This window comes from Herpailurus yagouaroundi, unplaced genomic scaffold (assembly GCF_014898765.1).
Source record: "Herpailurus yagouaroundi ecotype Mexico unplaced genomic scaffold, PumYag 28, whole genome shotgun sequence".
In the NCBI taxonomy this organism is placed as follows: domain Eukaryota; kingdom Metazoa; phylum Chordata; class Mammalia; order Carnivora; family Felidae; genus Herpailurus; species Herpailurus yagouaroundi.
In genome coordinates, this window is record NW_024412376.1 from 168,553,054 (window position 1) to 168,569,647 (window position 16,594).

Below are 16,594 nucleotides of genomic sequence, written 5' to 3' on the forward strand. Positions count from 1 at the left end.
TCCACCTCCCTCCCCTCCTCCCCCCTCCCCCCCCTCCCGTCCACCTCCCTCCCCTCCTCCCACCTCCCCACTCTTGTCCGCTGCCCCCTCAATGCTCCTGCCAGTTCTTGGTCACTACACTTCCATGTAGAAACCCTTCTCACCTCTGTCTCTCCATTTTATCAAGATCACACCTTCCGGCTGCCACCTCCCCTGTCCACTCTGTCTCAGTGGCAGTCTTGGACCCCCACATGCCCAGACCTCCCGCTGACGAGCCACCCACACCCCATAGGAGTACCTAGTGTGGGACACCACACCCAGCCTTGCACTCACTCGGTGCCAACCCCGCAGACACTCTCCTCTTGTCCCCTACTCGGTCACGCTTGGCAGCCGAGGTCTCTCCCCCATCCCGAGGGTGTTTCTCGGGGCCTCCCCTCCTCACTGAGACCTCCTGCTCCTGTGTGCCCTGCGTAGCCACACGCCTAGACAGGATTCTCCCCGTTTCCCGCTCCCAGCGCTCCTTCCGCACGGGAGACCCCCTCCGCTGCTGGCGTGGGCTCCATGCCTACCGTGCTGTGGCACCCGGGGTCCACGCTCCATGCTCTCTGTCCTTGCCCTTTAACTGACAGGAGGTCCGATGGCCCCCCCAGCCCCTCCCCGCCCCCGGCCGGCAGTGCCCCGTCCCCTTCTCTCTCATGGCCGTCCCCTACTCCCTGACGCCCCGTCTGTGAGCTTGACCCAGACCCCTCCCCCCTCTACTGTTGCTTCCCTCCACGGATTTAGATCCAAACGGTCACCTTGACCCTTGACCTAGGGGAGGAAGCAGTGAAAGCAGTTGCCCGTGACCCATTTCTCCCCCAGCGGGGTGTCGATTCTCAGCCACTACCTCAGACGCTTGCCGATGCCTCAGTGTCCTGCTGAATAGACTGGGGGCATCCGCTAAGAGGGGAGACTTGCCTGTGAAATGTTCTCAGTAGATGTTCTCCGTGGACCTCTGGACACGTGATCTTGGGGCACAACCGAGATACTTCATGATCCAGCGCTTTCCAGGGGTGGGGTACCAGCCTGCGCGCCCCACCGAGAGCCCGGGAAGGACCTGGACCGCGCAAGGAGGTCCGACCTTCTGGGGGCTGCGCCTGAGCCGCTCACGTGCTCGGCTCCCTGCGTCTCAGCCGGGCGTCTGCCGTTGGGCAGGAGCTGGCACTAGGGCTCCCTGAAATAGGCTGCGGTAGAGGGCAGGCCCACGGTGGCAGCCCGCACAGCTCGGGCACACAGCACAGATGGCCAATACCTGCTGGATGAACGAAGAACTCCATTCACTTTGTCTGTTTGGCAAGAGTCCCGATACCGAGCACCTAAAAATACTAGAGCAAATGGGACACCTCTTAGATGTAGGCGACACGTGTGCATAACGGGCTGACGAGGTGGTGGAAAGCAGGGGGTCTCTCGGAGGCCGAGGTAAGGAGTGGCAGGAGCCAGGCCGCACCTGGGACAACGCGGCTGGCCCTCCGCCCCTTTAGGCCGGGGCGTCGGAGGCTCTCCCGGTCACCTGCACAGAGCAGGCACGAGCAAACAGGCAACCTCACGAGGGCACAGCCTCCCTTGCACTTGACTGCTGACGGAGAAGAAAAACGTTACCTCTGACAATTCCTAAACATAAGCCCAAAGTCACACCGGCATGAGGTCTGAGATTTCAGTGGAAATCTGAAAAACCCACAATCACAAGTTTTGCTTCAAGAGTCCTGGCCTTGGGGACACCCTGGGGCACTCGGAAGGCGGCAGCATAAATCTTCCCTGGACGCCTCACTGTGGACTCAGGACTCAGAGAATTCCCACAGTAACATGAACTCACAATCAAAACTCACCAATCACCTGAGAAAAACCAGCATGACCCCTAAATCAGAGGAAACCGCAAACTACAAAATCAGAACCACAAAGCCATTGATGGGATTATCATGAACGGGACATGATTAAGCATGCTGACCGTGTTCTCCAGACCCGCACTCAAAACTCAAAAGTATACCGTAGACCCAAGCCCCTCGCACGATTACAGAATTAAACCTGCAACGGTGGACTGAACACTCCAGCTAAATGACAAAGCCACGTGCCATTTGCAGGAGGCGGAAGGCCCCGCCGGGACACTAAAGGGGGGCAGACGCCGCTAGAGTTCCCCGTGGCGCCCTGGGGCGGGGGGCTGGCCGGGGCCCCTCGGGTGATGCGTGTCGTTCTTTGGGGTCCGAACATCTGCTGCCCCGAGATGCTCCAGATTCTAGCGCACAAGTCAGCATGGAGAAGCCTCTGCAGAAGCCCCCTGCCGACACACCGCGGACAGCCACCCCGGGGACTCGAGGCGGGCAGATGATGGAAAATAAGCCGGTAAATAAATCCTACGTTAGAAGGTGCTCTGTGCAAGGAGGCCGTGGCCAGAAAGAACACTGCTGCTGGTGGTGGGGTGCCCTTCCAGGAAGGTGTTCAGAGGCACCCTCACTCACGAGCCCCCCTCTGAGCAGAGCCCTGGCGCAGGAGGAAGGCTCGCGGTGTCCCGAGCAGGGACTAGAGGCCAAGGCCCTGCTGTGTCGGGGAGGCAGCCGGGAGGCACGTGTGGCCCGCACGGGGAGTGGCAGTCCCGCAGGAGGGCCCGGTCGGCCGGGCAGCGGGTGACTTCTGCTCCTCGTGAGGTGAAGAGAGGAGGGAGCATCCATCGCGGGAGGGCTCTGAGCAGAAAATAACTCATCGGCGTACGTTGCGTGGGGTCGTCCGGTTGTTCCGAGAGCAGCGCGTAGGGGCAGGGGCAGGATAAGGAAGAGTGAGAGACCGCCGCACTAACCCTGAGGAGAGCGAGGCCGGGGCCGCAGGGACGTGGTCAAAGTGGTAAGAGGGGGATGAAGTCCAGGTTCGTTTTGATGTAAAGGCAGCAGATGCTCAGCAAGCAGCACCTAATGGTGCTCCCGGGACTGTCCACGTGGACCCCTTCGTGGCCCGTGGTCCTGCTGGGTCAGCCCAGGGAGGGGAGGGGCCGAGGGAGGGAGGGTCCTCTGCTGAGGCTCCTGTGGCATCTGCACTGCTGTCTCGTGCTGGAAGATGAGGTGGCCGGAAGCGTGCGCTCTGGGCTCCCAGGGGACGGCTGGCGCGGGGCCCCGGGGAGTCAGGGTGCAGAGCCCGCACGTCCAGGAGAGGGGAGGACCACGAGAACGGTCCACTGTGCTCGGCAACCGCAGGCCGGCGATGGGGCCGGGGCTGAGCACTCAAGAGGGTGAGGCCCTGAGAAGGGCCGGGAGGGGTCTTCCCGCAGAGAGGGTGGGCTGAGAACTGAAGTCCAACTTCAGACTGCCCAGGCACTCCTGGGGGGGGGGGGGTCGTCGTCCTCCCACACACACTACTGCACCCTGAATCCCCCGTGACCTCCATCTGAGACAGGGCTCCCCTTCCCTCCTCCCGCTGCCACAAAGAAGCAAACGAAACAATCAAACAATCGAAACAATCGAACTGGTCCTGGGACCAAGAGGAGCTGGCCGAGTGAGGGCGTGAAGAGCTGGGAAAGGCAGGGCCCGGGGCAGAGTCAGGAGACAGCCGCCCCGGAAGTGCAGAGCAGAAGGGAAGTGCAGAGCGGGCCCTCAAGGTCAGCGCGGCCCTCCTCCCTCCGCATAAGGGAGCACAGAAGCAGATCTCTCTGCAGGAAGCTTCCCAGCTCCCCGGAGGGTCTCAGGCCTCCCACAAATCAAATCAAGCCATGAGGGCAACACTTTTCACTATTGAAAACAGAAAAAAGGCCCCAAGGGGCTCATTCGCCCAAGGTCCTAGATCATGAGAGTGCCAGAAACGGCCAAGAGAAATGACCCACCAGCGAGGGATGATTAGGCACAAACATCCATCTGGAAAGAAGCCCAGCGCGGGACACAGGTGCAAGGGCTCCAGATCTCGCGAGCTGGGGGTGCGGCCCCAGACGTCACCCAGCGTGCAGCACACAGTCAAAGAGACGGAAAATTGCAAAAAGATACGGAAGATACAACGAGAGGCTCTAAATGTTTTACATGAGACGCTCTGAAGGATGTAACAGGGATTCTGGAGAAGAGATCGTGGTCAAAGAGAAAGTCAGGCAAAAGTTTCAGAAGTCACTAAAAAAGTGTCTCCAGAGCCAGAAAGCACAATATATCCCCAAAGGGACAAACGAAAGCGGCCCAAGTTCGTGTCACACGAAACCGCTGAGCCCCAGACGCAGGCCCAGCACGAGAGGACGGTGCACCTGGAAAGAAGCATCTGGTAGAAATGACAGAAACTTCTGAACAGCAGCAAAGGGAGTCAGAAGGCAGTCAAATAATACTTGCAGCCTGTTGAGAGAAACACGAAAGAGGAACCCCAGAGTTGGGAGCTCAACACCCCCTTGAAGGATGAAGGCTTTTGTGCGTCCTCAAATTAACAAGACGTGGAATCCCAAGGGAACAGCGCTGAAGGGGCCTCCCCGATGCTTCCCCACAGAAGTATCTCCCGCCCCTCTGAGGCCGCGTGGGCGCGGTGCCGTCCGGAGGACACGCGCCCTGGACCTCGTGCCCTCGCGTCAAAGGACTAGCGTTGTCCTGCCCGGGGCACAGGCACCACGAGACAAGGGAGGATGGCAGCGTGGCACAGGCCGCAGGGGAGAAGGCTGGGATGGGAAACTGTGGCTAATTGTGGCCATTTTCAGCTCTTAGCACAGTAGCAGCTACCTATACCCACCCCCAACCGAGAGGGGCAAACAGACCGTGTCCTTGAAATACTGGGGACTTGTTCTCTGATGGCTGACAGCTGCTTCTAATAACAGAGAGGCAGACACAGAGGCGGGGACCACTGTTGACGCCCCCGCCCCCTACCCCCCCGTGTCGCAAGACCCTCCCGTCCAGCAGAGGAACTTTCAGGAGATGTAAAAGGTGAGCACCCATGTCTCCCAAGTCCCCTTTTATTTTTCACTTTTTCCTGTTTGGGGAGCTAAATATTAAAGGTAAGTACATTCAAAAGCAAATGTACGTATAAGGGAAATTAGGAAGTTACCCTGCATGTCCAGGGAAAGTCTCAAAAAGACCCAGGAAGACCTCAAGTTACCCTCAGGCTGGTCCTCAGCACAGAGACGGCCTACAGCAATCCAAGTAAAAACGTAAATCTTGGCGAAGGGGGAGATCTGATTTCAGAGTTACCACATTATCAGATGCAAATGTCCAGTGTTCAACTAAAAATCCCAAGGCATACAAAGATGCAGGAAAGCATGGCCCATTCAAAGGAAAAAAGTAAATCAACGAGAACTGCCTCTTGATAAAGGTGTAACAGCAGATACGGTAGACACAGACTTTAAAAAAACGACTTTAAAGTTGCTCAGAGAACTAGGTAGGACCTCCTCCTTATCCGTAATTACTTAAATGTAAGTGGGTTAAAATCTCCGGTTAAAAGACAGAGACTGGAAGGATGGATAAAAACACAAGATCCAAACACAGGTTGTCTACAGGAGACTCACTTGAGATCCAACGGCACAAACAGGTTGAAAGTAAAAGAATGGAAAACACAGTCCAGGCAAATGGTCACCGAAGGAGAGCAGGGAGATACCAGACAAAACAGACTTAAATTCAAAATGGTTACAAGAGACAAAGGACGGTGCATGTTGATGAAATCCCGACACAAGAAAACATAACAATTACAAACATGTACACACCTAACGACAGACCGTCAAAATATATGGAGCGAAAACTGACGGAACGGAGGGAGAAATAGACAGTCCGGCAGTGGTGGTGACCTGAACCCCCCACTCTCACTGGTGGATAAACAACAGACCGAAGAGGAGTCCGGGAAAGAGGACGCAACCCAAGCCACCAGCCAGACGCAACAGACACACAGAGCCCGCCCAGCCACGAGCGCACACGTTCTCCTCACGCGCACACGGCCGTCTTCCAGGACAGACCGTGTGTCAGAGCGCGTGGTGAATCTCGGCAGGTTTTAAGAGACGTGTCTTCTGTGACCGCAACAGGATGGAGTTAGGAGTCCATAAGAAGGAAAACGGGAACACTCACAAATTTGTGGAAATTAAGTAACAACACTCTTAAATCAATCGATCAAAGAAGAAATCACAAGAAAATTAGAAAATACTTAGGAACAAGTGAAGATGGAAACACAACAAAACAAAACTTAGGGAAGACAGTGGAGGTGATGCTGAAGTTAGGGGAGATGTATAGCTACGAACACACTTAAAACAGAGAAGATTTCAAATCAGGAACCGAAGTTTACTACTTAATGAACTAGGAGGAGAAGAGCAGACTACACCCAAAGCCATCAGAAGGAAGGAAATAATAAAGGTGAGAGCGTACATAAACAAGACAGACAATGGAAAAACAACAGGGAAAGTCCATGAAACCAAAAGCTGCCTCTTTGACAAGACCAACAACGTTGGCAAACCTCTAGCTATACACGGACTGAGAGACAGAGAGAGAAGTCTCAGATTACCAAAACCAGAAGCGAAGCAGGAACGTTATTACCGACTCTACAGAAATCGGAAGGATGGTAAGAAAGTATTGTGGACGGTTGTCCCCCAACAAATCAGATCCCTTTAGATGAAACGGGCAAATTCCTGGAAACACAGAACCTGCCGAGACTAAGTCACGGGGACACGGGAAGTCTGAATAGACCTACGGCTGGTACGGAGACTGAATCACTAATCAAAAATCTCCCAGCAGAGGAAAGCCCAGGACCTGTCGGCTTCGCAGGTGAATTCTGTCAAAGATTTAAAGAAGAACTGACACCAGTCCTTCCCAAACTTTTCCAAAAATTGGAAGACTTTCCAACTCACCCTACGAGGCCAGAATCACCCTGTTACCAAAGCCAGACAGGAACACTGGGAGAAAACAACAGACCAACATCCCTTATGAACATTGACGCAAAATCCTCAACAAAATACAAGCAAACAGAATTCAGCAATATATTGAAAGGACTTCACACCATGACCAAGTGGGATTTACTCCTGGGATGGAAGGAGGGTCAACATGTGAAAATTGATCAGTGTAATACGTCACCTCAGCAGAGTGGAGGGGGTAACCACGTGATCATCTCAGCTGATGTAGACAAAGCATTTGACAAAAGTTCATGAGAAAAACACTCAGAATACTAGGAATAGAAGTAAACTGTCCCACATCATTGGAGCCATATATCAAAACCCACAGGAAGCATCCTACTCATGGTGAGAGTTAAAGCTTTTCTTCTAAGATCAGGAATAAGGTAGGGATGCCTGCTTTTACCGCTTCCGTTCAACACGGTCCCGGGAGCTCCGGTCAGAGCAGAAAAAAGCCGTCATCCACACTGGGAAGGCAGAAGTGAAGTCATCTGTCGTATAATTTTCTACGTGTGAGTCCCAAAGATGACACACACGCACAACGTTCAGGACTAAGTATGACTGCAGCAAACGGGCGGGACGCAGAGTCAACACGCAAAAATCAGCTGCGTTTCTGCACATGAACAATGGACGATCTGAAAGGAAATCACAGAACCAGTTTCATTTACAGTAGCATCAAGGAGAAGAACGTGCCTGGGAATTACCTCAGCCCCGGCAGTGAAGCACTCACACGGTGAAGGCTACGAAGGGTGCAGCGAGAGGATTCAAGAAGACAAGTGCGGGGGCGCCTGGGTGGCTCAGTCGGTTGAGCGTCCGACTTCGGCTCAGCTCATGATCTCACGGTCCGTGAGTTCGAGCCCGGCGTCGGGCTCTGTGCCGACAGCTCGGAGCCTGGAGCTTGCTTCGGATTCTGTGTCTCCCTCTCTCAGCCCCTTCCCTGCTCATGCTCTGTCTCTCAAACATGAATAAACATTAAAAAAAAAAAAAAAAAAAAAGCCTCACCATGCAGACGAGGCCCCACAGCGGCAGCATGGGGCCCAGAATCCAGAACCCAGAGGTGCCCGTCCCAGCGGCCCTGGGAGATTCATGTGCGTGTGGGGTGTGTGCTGTGCTGAGTCAATCCTACACCTGGCATGTAGGTCGCTCTGAGCCATGCAACCTTGTTTCTAGTGAATTATTGGGAGAAAAATGGCTGGCTGAGAGGAAGGGGGACCCAAGAGAACAAAAGATTTAAGAGACATGATCAAGTACGATGTGTGGATCCTGTTTAGACGCTGGTTCAAACAGATCAACGGCAAAGAGACCCTCCCAATCAGGGGAACGGACTATGATCTGGGTGCTGGATGGCAGGAAGGACTCGTATTAATTTTGTTAGGTCATCACAACTGTGCTCACAACAGCGTGGTGCTTTATGGCTTGTTTTTCAGTCTTTACAGGTCAGAGGTGCATCGAAGTCCTGATGGGTAAAAATGATGTCTGGTCAGGAATGTGCTTTAAAATAGTCCGGGAAATGGGGCACCCAGGTGGCTCAGTCGGTTAAGCATCCAACTCTCGACTTTGGCTCAGGTCATGATCTCACAGTCCGTGGGCTTGAGCCCCGCATCGGGCTCTGCGCCCCTGCAATGCCATGTGGAGCCTGCCTGGGAGTCTCCCTCTCTCTCTGTTCCTCCCCCACTTGTGCTGTCTGTCTGTCAAAATAAATAGATAAGCTTAAAAAGAAAAAGTTCAGGGACGACTGGGTGGCTCAGTCGGTTAGGTGTCTGACTTCGGCTCAGGTCACGTTCTCTAGGTTTGTGAGTTCAGGCCCTGCATCGGGCTCTGTGCTGACAGCTCGGAGCCTGGAGCCTGCTTCGGGTTCTGTGTCTCCCTCTCTCTGCTCCTCCCCCGCACACACTTGTTATTGTTATTTTTTTAACTTCTTTTCTTTAAAAAAAAATTTTAAATGTTTATTTATTTTTGAAAGAGAGAGAGACAGAGACAGAGACAGAGCGTGAGCAGGGCAGGGGCGGAGAGGGAGGAAGACACAGAAATGGAAGCAGGCTCCAGCATCTGAACTGTCAGCACAGCCCCCGACGCGGGGCTTGAACTCATGAACCGTGAGATCACGACCTAAGCCGAAGTCGGCTGCTTAACCGACTGAGCCACCCAGGCACCCAACTTTTTTTCTTTTAACATTTACTTATCTTTGAGACAGAGAGACAGAGTGCGAGCAGGGGAGGGGCAGAGAGAGAGGGAGACACAGAATCCGAAGAAGGCTCCAGGCTCCGAGCTGTTGGCACAGAGCCCGATGCGGGGCTCGAACCCACGAACCGCGAGGTCGTGACCTGAGCCGAAGTCAGACGTCTAACCGACCGAGCCACCCAGGTACCCCTGTTTTTTTTCAAAGAGGGTGTACAAAACCCGTGAAACCCCCGTCAGCTCTGTGGGCCAGTTACCTGTCCCCCCACGGTGTCAGATTGCCGGGTGTCCATAGCGGCTCCGAGCTCTGTGAGCTCCGCAGAGTGTCACCACTGGGGGGAGCTGGGTGACGGGGACAGATTTTATTTCAAAATAAAAGGTTTAAGAAGAAATCATTGTTTACCAGAGCTGGAAGGACCTGAGGGGCCACACTGGGTGATCGCAGCTCAGACTCACAGCCAGTCCTCAGTTAAACCGGGCTCTCACCTCCTCCTCGTCCACACCCACTGCCCCTCCCCTGCATCCCTGCCCTCGGTTCTCACCCCCTGGCACAAAGCTCACATCCCCCTCCCCCGCCTCCTGCCAAACCGCGGACAACCAGGGACCAGGGACAGGACCGCGAGGGCGGGGCTGTTGCCGGTGGTGCTTCAGGGTTTCGACCGTGCTGGTCCCTTGGCCCTGTGTTGTCTTTCGTCCCCTCGTCACATTTCAAAGTCCTCAAAAAGAGATCAGAAGGAGTTGTGAGGCCACCGTGCCTGGAAAGGCCCCAGGTTCAGACATCATTTTATCTTGTTCCCTGGGAATTGCTGCCGTCACCCGCCCAAGGGCAGCCGCCACATGTTACTTCTCACAGAAATCAATTGACAGGACTGTCCAATGGAAGACGAGCGCCCACTGAGCAGCGCACTTGTGATCGAGCCGTTTCAAGGAGAGCGCTACCCAGAGATGCCGACGTTAACATTTATTTTCGGTTTGTGCTTTTCACTCTCGACGGCTTTTTATTTCCACGCGGGGGAACGAGAGGAGAAGTGCATAATAGAAGACATTCCCAGTGACACCCTGCTGACAGGTGGGTAGCTCCACTCAGCGTGTCACCTTACGGGACCGTGCTGGTTTCTTGGTGCGTGAGCTGTCTGGCGGGGAGTAGCACACTGTGTGGTTTCCTCTCGAGAGAGTGTATCGAGGTTGGCGAACCTGACCCGAAAGTAGCCTTGGGAGTGAACTGCATAATCCATAGACCGGGAAACAAAGACATAGCACCACAGAATCCAAGCCTGATTGGTCTTTCCGGTCGTCGGGTTTCGTGAAGGAAAAGAATTTCTGGTCCCATTAATCATGCTAATCGTGGCTGAATTCTCAAAGGTAAGTGATGTCTCCGGCTTGGTGCAGCGAAATAGCATGAAACAGCACACGTTAATGTGTCTCTGAGCCTCGGCCCCGGAGGCTCACGGTGTCCCGCGGGGAGTGGTGCTGGAGGGGGGGCAGGGGTTCGCAGATCTGAGACGCTTTCCAAGCAAAGCGTCCATAAAGCCGGCCATGGGCGCGGAGATTTCTGCACATTCCCCACACCGCCTCCAAGCTCGTCTCCGTTCAGCTGAGCTGCCCTGGCCTGCTGAGAAAGAAACAGGTGCCCAGGGCTGCAGAATCGCATGGTAAATACAGTACCTCCAACGTTCAGGTAAGATTGGCATCAGGTTCCCTGATTTTCACGCCGAAAGGGAGAACACAGCAGAATCTCCGTAAGTGCAGATCACGATTCCCGTCTCACGCTGAATAGCGTCAAATGCTCCTCTCCACTCACCCCCTGATGGGGGAGCCCCCGCTGCTGTGGCAACTCCGGGGAGTGGCGTTTGGGACCGTGTGGCGTGAGCAGGGCCGCCCAGATCCAAGGCCGTGTGCCCTTGGCCAAGCTACGGAAGCTGTCTGCTCCCTTTGCCAAAGGGGATAAAAATAATAATGACACCTGTTTCTTCCTGTGATGGCGACTGAATTATTATTTGTAGCGCTCTTAGAATGCAGCCAGGCACACAGAACATACGGTGCTTGCTCACGCCCCCGACCCCGGCTCGTCTCCCAGGGGACACGTGACTCGGGTGCCGAGCTCCGTGGCCGGCGGCCATTTTCCTAGTAATCTGTGAATTTCAACCTGCGTTTGAAGGGGGCAGAGGAGGAGTAAGAGGGACGGGAGCAGCCCGCCCACCCTCCCTGCTACCTTGCGGCCCACCAGCTGGATGGGCGTGTCCCGGGCACACCCGTGGCGGGAGCCTGAGAATCACCTGACCCGCCGGAGGGCTCTGAGGCGGGAAGGCGAATGCAGCCAGAGGGTGGTGTATACGTGGAGGTCTCGTGCCGGCCCCCCGGAGGCCTGAGTCAGGAGCCTCTTTGGCTCCCCGTCCAAACTGTCCTGCTCTGGTCCTTTCCAATTCTGACTGCCCCTCGCCCTGCCTCCCCAAGCCTCCATCTGTGTTCTGCCTCCTCTGTGGTCTTCCTAGCCATTGCCCCCGTGCAGTTATTTAGGGCCAGAGCTCAGCCACCTACAGTCTGCTCTAACTACAGGGAAATTGTGGAAACGCGTCGGGACACATGTTTTTAAATATTTTTAAAAAGAGGATATGGCCTTGAGGAGCCTGGCTGGCTCAGTTGGTAGAGTGTGCAAATCTTGATCTTGGGGTCGTGAGTTCATGCCCCATGTGGGGGGTGTAGATTACTTAAATCAATTAAAAAATTAAAAAAATTTTTAAATGCCACCAATTATAAAACACCATTATTAAAAAAGAGAGAGGGGCGCCTGGGTGGCTCGTCGGTTAGGCATCAGACTTCGGCTCAGGTCACGATCTCACAGTTTGTGGGTTCGAGCCCCGCGTCGGGCTCTGTGCTGACAGCTCAGAGCCTGGATCCTGCTTTGGATTCTGTGTCTCCCTCTCTCTCTGCCCCTCCCCCATTCACACTCTGTGTCTCGCTCTCAAAAAATAAATAAAACATTAAAAAAGAGAGAGAGAGAGAGAGAGAATATAGTCCTTAAGTCCCATAATATGCTAATGGACAAAAAAAAAAAAATAGTTGATTAATCCCCCACCTCAAAAAAGGCAAGAAAGGGGGCGCCTGGGTGGCGCAGTCGGTTAAGCGTCCGACTTCAGCCAGGTCACGATCTCGCAGTCCGTGAGTTCGAGCCCCGCGTCAGGCTCTGGGCTGATGGCTCGGAGCCTGGAGCCTGTTTCCGATTCTGTGTCTCCCTCTCTCTCTGCCCCTCCCCCGTTCATGCTCTGTCTCTCTCTGTCCCAAAAATAAATAAACGTTGAAAAAAAAAAAGGCAAGAAAGAAAGGATGAGGAACAAGGAACAAACCGGATAAATGGAAAACAATTAGCAATATAGTAGGCGTAAACCCAACTACATTTTACATTACGTTAAGTGCAAACGGACAAAACTCTCCACCTAAAAGACAAAGGTCATCAGGCTGGATTTAAAAACAAAACAAAACAACTATATACTGTTCCCAAATGAAACACTTTAATTTTTTTCTTCCTTTTTTTTTTTTAAGTTTATGTATTTATTTTGAGAGAGAGAGAGAGAGAGAGAGAGCGCCAGCATGAAAAGGGCAGAGAGAGAGGGAGAGAGAGAGAGAATCCCAAGCAGGCTCCACACTGTCAGGGCAAGCCCAATACGGGGCTCTAACTCACAAACTGTGAGATCGTGACCTAAGCTGAAATCAAGAGTCAGACGCTCAACCGACTGAGCCACGCAGGCTCCCCCAAAAGGAAATACTTTAAGTATAAGGAGAGCTTGAAAGTAAAAGAATGGAAAAAGACATACATGTAAGTATGAACCAAAAGAAAGTGCAAAGTAGACTTTAAGAAACCAAGTATTACTGGAATCAAAGAGACATACAAATCAACAATATTGGGTTTGATAACAGAAAGATATTTTGCAGGTTTCCTACTTGACTGTTCTGAGTTTCTTCTAAAAGAATTTTGAGCATGATGAGCCATAGGTTAAGTCTCTATTCTTGTTATTGTTTTTCCTTTATTTTAAAAAAATTTTTCCTTTAACTATGATTGTATCTGTAATCATCAGCCCATTACTTTGATGTGCCAAATAATGTAATAGCATATCCCAAAATACAATTCCTAAACATTTCATTAAAAATTCCTTTTTATGGGGACCGCCTGGGTGGCTCAGTCGGTTGAGCATCTGACTTCTGCCCAGGTCACGATCCTGTGCTTCATGGGTTCGAGCCCCGCATTGGGCTCTATGCTGACAGCTCAGAGCCTGGAGCCTGCTTCGGATTCTTTGTCTCCCTCTCTCTCTGCCCCTCCCCCACTCTGCCTCTCTGTCTCCCCAAAATAAATAAACATTAAAAAAATTCTTTTAATTCCTTTTTATGGGGCACCTGGGTGGCTCAGTCAGTTAAGCATATGACTCTTGATTTTGGCTCAGGTCAGGATCTCGGTTTGTGAGATCGAGCGCTGCATCGGGCTCATGCTGTCAGTGCAGAGCCTGCTTGGGTCTCTCCCTCTCTCTCTCTGCCCCTCTTCCCTGCTCGTGCGTGCGCTCTCTCTCTCTCAAAATAAAGAAATAAACTTCCAAAAAAATCCCTTTTATGAGGAAATTTCACTGCACCCTCTGTGCTTTCTTGTTCATTGTGTGTTGCAGCCCCTATATGTACAGCCAGGACCTTGGCTCAGGTCACCTGCTTACAGCGTGAATCCCTTCCTGACCGCTGTGGGCCGGGTTCCCTGAGTTCTGGGTGCCTGTGCTGCCTGAGCCAGAAAACGACTCTGTTTCCACTGCCTGCCTCACTGAACTGCTACCTAGTCTCCAGTGTCCACAAAGTGAGTCCCTGACGCTCACTCAGGGCGTCCATGGTTGTGAGTGCACGTGCCAAACGCTGCTTGGTTAAGAGGTGCCAACCCAGAATGTGCTTATATTTCATTTTTAGGCGACCATTAAAATGAAAACAAACATGTTAAGGCTTTCCAGGGTCTGTGGGGCTCTGAGGCCACGTCTGAGATCCCCGGTCCAGGAGAGCACACACCAGTGACGTCTCCTTCTGTCTTCACCTCTGAGGTACAGTGGAATCCAACGAAACACACCCATCTAGAAAGTCTGAGAGAGATGACCTCGGGGCCGGTCATCCAAATCCACCGGAAGGAGTGTTTTTGCTTGTCGGGACTACAAATAAATAGCCTGCGGTGGGTCTGAGGAATCGACCTTCCCCGGGTGGAGGCAGCTCGGGGCGCCTCGTAAGGCAGAGCCCGGCCTCTGGTGTCAAAGAGGTATGTTTGCAACCACCTTCGTGGCCCAATAGCTTGGTGCCTTGGAGCTCTGTGTCCTTCTCTGTAAACCAGAGCTCACACCTGCCCTGGAGCCGCGAAGCACCTGGCGTGGCCCGCGACCAGACGCAGGTGTTCACCGGTGTTAGCCCCCACCCTTCTGGGCTCTGGCTGCGACCTTATCAACTTGGCCTCCGGGGCTCTGTCCTAAACGGCCAGAACAGGTGCACAGGTGCGGCCCTGACTGGCTCAACATCCCCCCCCCCCCCCGCCGGGCCCCGCCCCCGAAAGGAGGGACACTGCCTGAGAAGCAGCGGAGAGGGAGGGAGGTCTGGCAGAGGCAGGGGCTGGGGAGGGGGGGGAGCTGTGTGTTACCACTGCTGACCTGGTGAGTTTTACTTGCTGGTCCTTGGAGACATTTTTCAAACAAGGCTGTTAGTCCCTCGTGAAAAGCAGGCCCTGAGACAGAGAGAGATGCACCTTGGAGCACAGTGATCATAGTGTGGGAGACCGTTCTTTTTTCTTTTCTTTTTCTTAAGAGAGACAGGGATGGGCTGAGAGAGGGAGAGAGAAAATCTGAAGCAGGCTCCAGGCTCCACCCCGTCAGCACAGAGCGTGACATGGGGCTCGAATCCACAAACCTGGGCTGAAATTAAGAGTCAGACACTCAACCGACAGGCCAGCCAGGCGCCCCAGAGACTGTTGCCTAAAAAGAAAACAATTAGAATTCAGAACCAGTAGAAATTTTGCTCCTGGTCGCTCCCGTTCAAAAGGTCCCTAGATGGGGCATCTGGCTGGCTGAGGTCCTGGTCTCATAGTTTGTGAGACGGAGCCCCCCTGCGGGCTTGCACTGACCGTGCAGGGCCTGCTTGCGATTCTCCTCTCTCTCTGCCCCTCCCCTGCTTGGACACACTCGGATTCTCTCTCTAAAAAAAGCGAGTGCTTTTGTTCGCCCTCCCCTGGGGCAGCTGCGATCCCATCTTCGTGGAGGCCACGCCCACCGCAGGGCTGGGTCAGGTCAGGTTCCCCCCCCCCCCCCCGAAGCTGACCCGAGCCGGGAGAGGGGGGTGAGGGGGCCGGAGCGGCCCCAACATGTGGTCCACGTGTGCCTGCGAGTCATGGCAGCTGTCCCCCCCTCCCCCCCACCGGCAAGGACCCACGCTTCTGGCCCCAGATGTCACTAATGCCACCCGACACGGTGCCGCAAGCTCTTTGCGAACCCGCCGCCGGTTTGGGAGAAACGTCTGTGCTTCCAATCACTTCTCCGTAGTGAAAACACGCCGATTCCCGAGGATAAACGTGGAGGAGGAGGTGTCCACCACCTGGCAAACCGCCGTGGACGACGGGCTCACGTTAGCGGGACAGAGAAACGGGCGAGAGCCCAGCAGACACTTCGTGACAGGGGAGACCCAAAGAGCCGGCAAGTGGCGGACAGGCGCTCGCCCTGCTCGTCGGTGGGAAACACAGAGCAAAGCCCAGCGAGATGCCACCACCCCCAGCAAGCGGCCGAGTGTTCACGTGTCTGGCAGGCGCAGAGCCTCACACACGGGGCACGAGCTTCGCCACCGCCGAGGCCACGGGACGCTCCCCGCAGGGCTGCACACCCGTGTCCACGTGCCGCCAAACTTACGCGGCGCCGCTCTAAGGGCCCCAAGCCGGACCCTGCTCACGTGCCCGCCGACAGACAGGTGCCACGTGGCCGCTTCGCGGGGCAGCAACGCCGGACGGTCCGTCCTGCCCATGACGACGCAGACGGACCCGCTGACGCGTGTGGACACCAGAGCGCGTCCACAGCCCGTGCGTCTGTACAAGTCAGAATGCGGTCGCCCTTAAGAGTTAGGTAGTGAGCGGGGGCATTTGGGAAGCCGACGGTTTCTGACCAGGGTGATGCAGGTGTGAGCTGCCTGCTGACGGTGTGCGTGTCACGAGGACCTCCGTCGGCCGCACCCACCTCACCGCGCTCCCCCTACGTGGAGTCTGCATGCGGCTGACCGGTGTGTAGGGAAACAAAGAGTCCTCGGGGAACCCGGAACGTTCTGGAAGACATCGCTCCATGTTCAAAGCTACTCCTGAGGGCGCTGGCTCTCTGTGCCAGGTTGCACCAGGGGTCGACCAGACGACCGGGCCGCTGACCACCGCGTTACAGGGCCTCCCGTGCCTCCATTCTTCTGCTCATGCTCAGCACTGACAAACAACACTGGGCCTTTCTTCAGCTCTCTGTGTAGACTTCACTTTAGGTAACAGCAGAATAGTTAGGTCTACCGGAAGACGGTCACATAACTGGGTGGGAAAATCAGGTCACAGGTAGTATCTACAGGTTG

General features: G+C 54.4%; 1 protein-coding gene and 1 long non-coding RNA gene across 3 annotated transcripts in view; both read left to right on the plus strand.

The window, feature by feature from the left end:
• Positions 1–16,594, plus strand: part of LOC121039616 (transmembrane emp24 domain-containing protein 11) — a 40,276-nt gene that overhangs the window by 6,632 nt on the left and 17,050 nt on the right. The window contains exon 2 of one of the 2 annotated variants that reach the window (XM_040489840.1): positions 9,904–10,070. In XM_040489840.1, coding sequence (XP_040345774.1) covers positions 9,947–10,070 — 124 coding nt within the window. In that variant the 5' untranslated portion in view covers positions 9,904–9,946. Of the gene's footprint in view, positions 1–9,859; positions 10,071–16,594 lie in introns of those variants that run through there. The other variant, XM_040489833.1, reaches the window with a different exon arrangement.
• On the plus strand, positions 10,077–13,028 carry LOC121039628 (uncharacterized). Its single transcript, XR_005794891.1, has 2 exons — positions 10,077–10,363; positions 12,932–13,028. It is a non-coding gene; the product is annotated as an uncharacterized LOC121039628 (long non-coding RNA).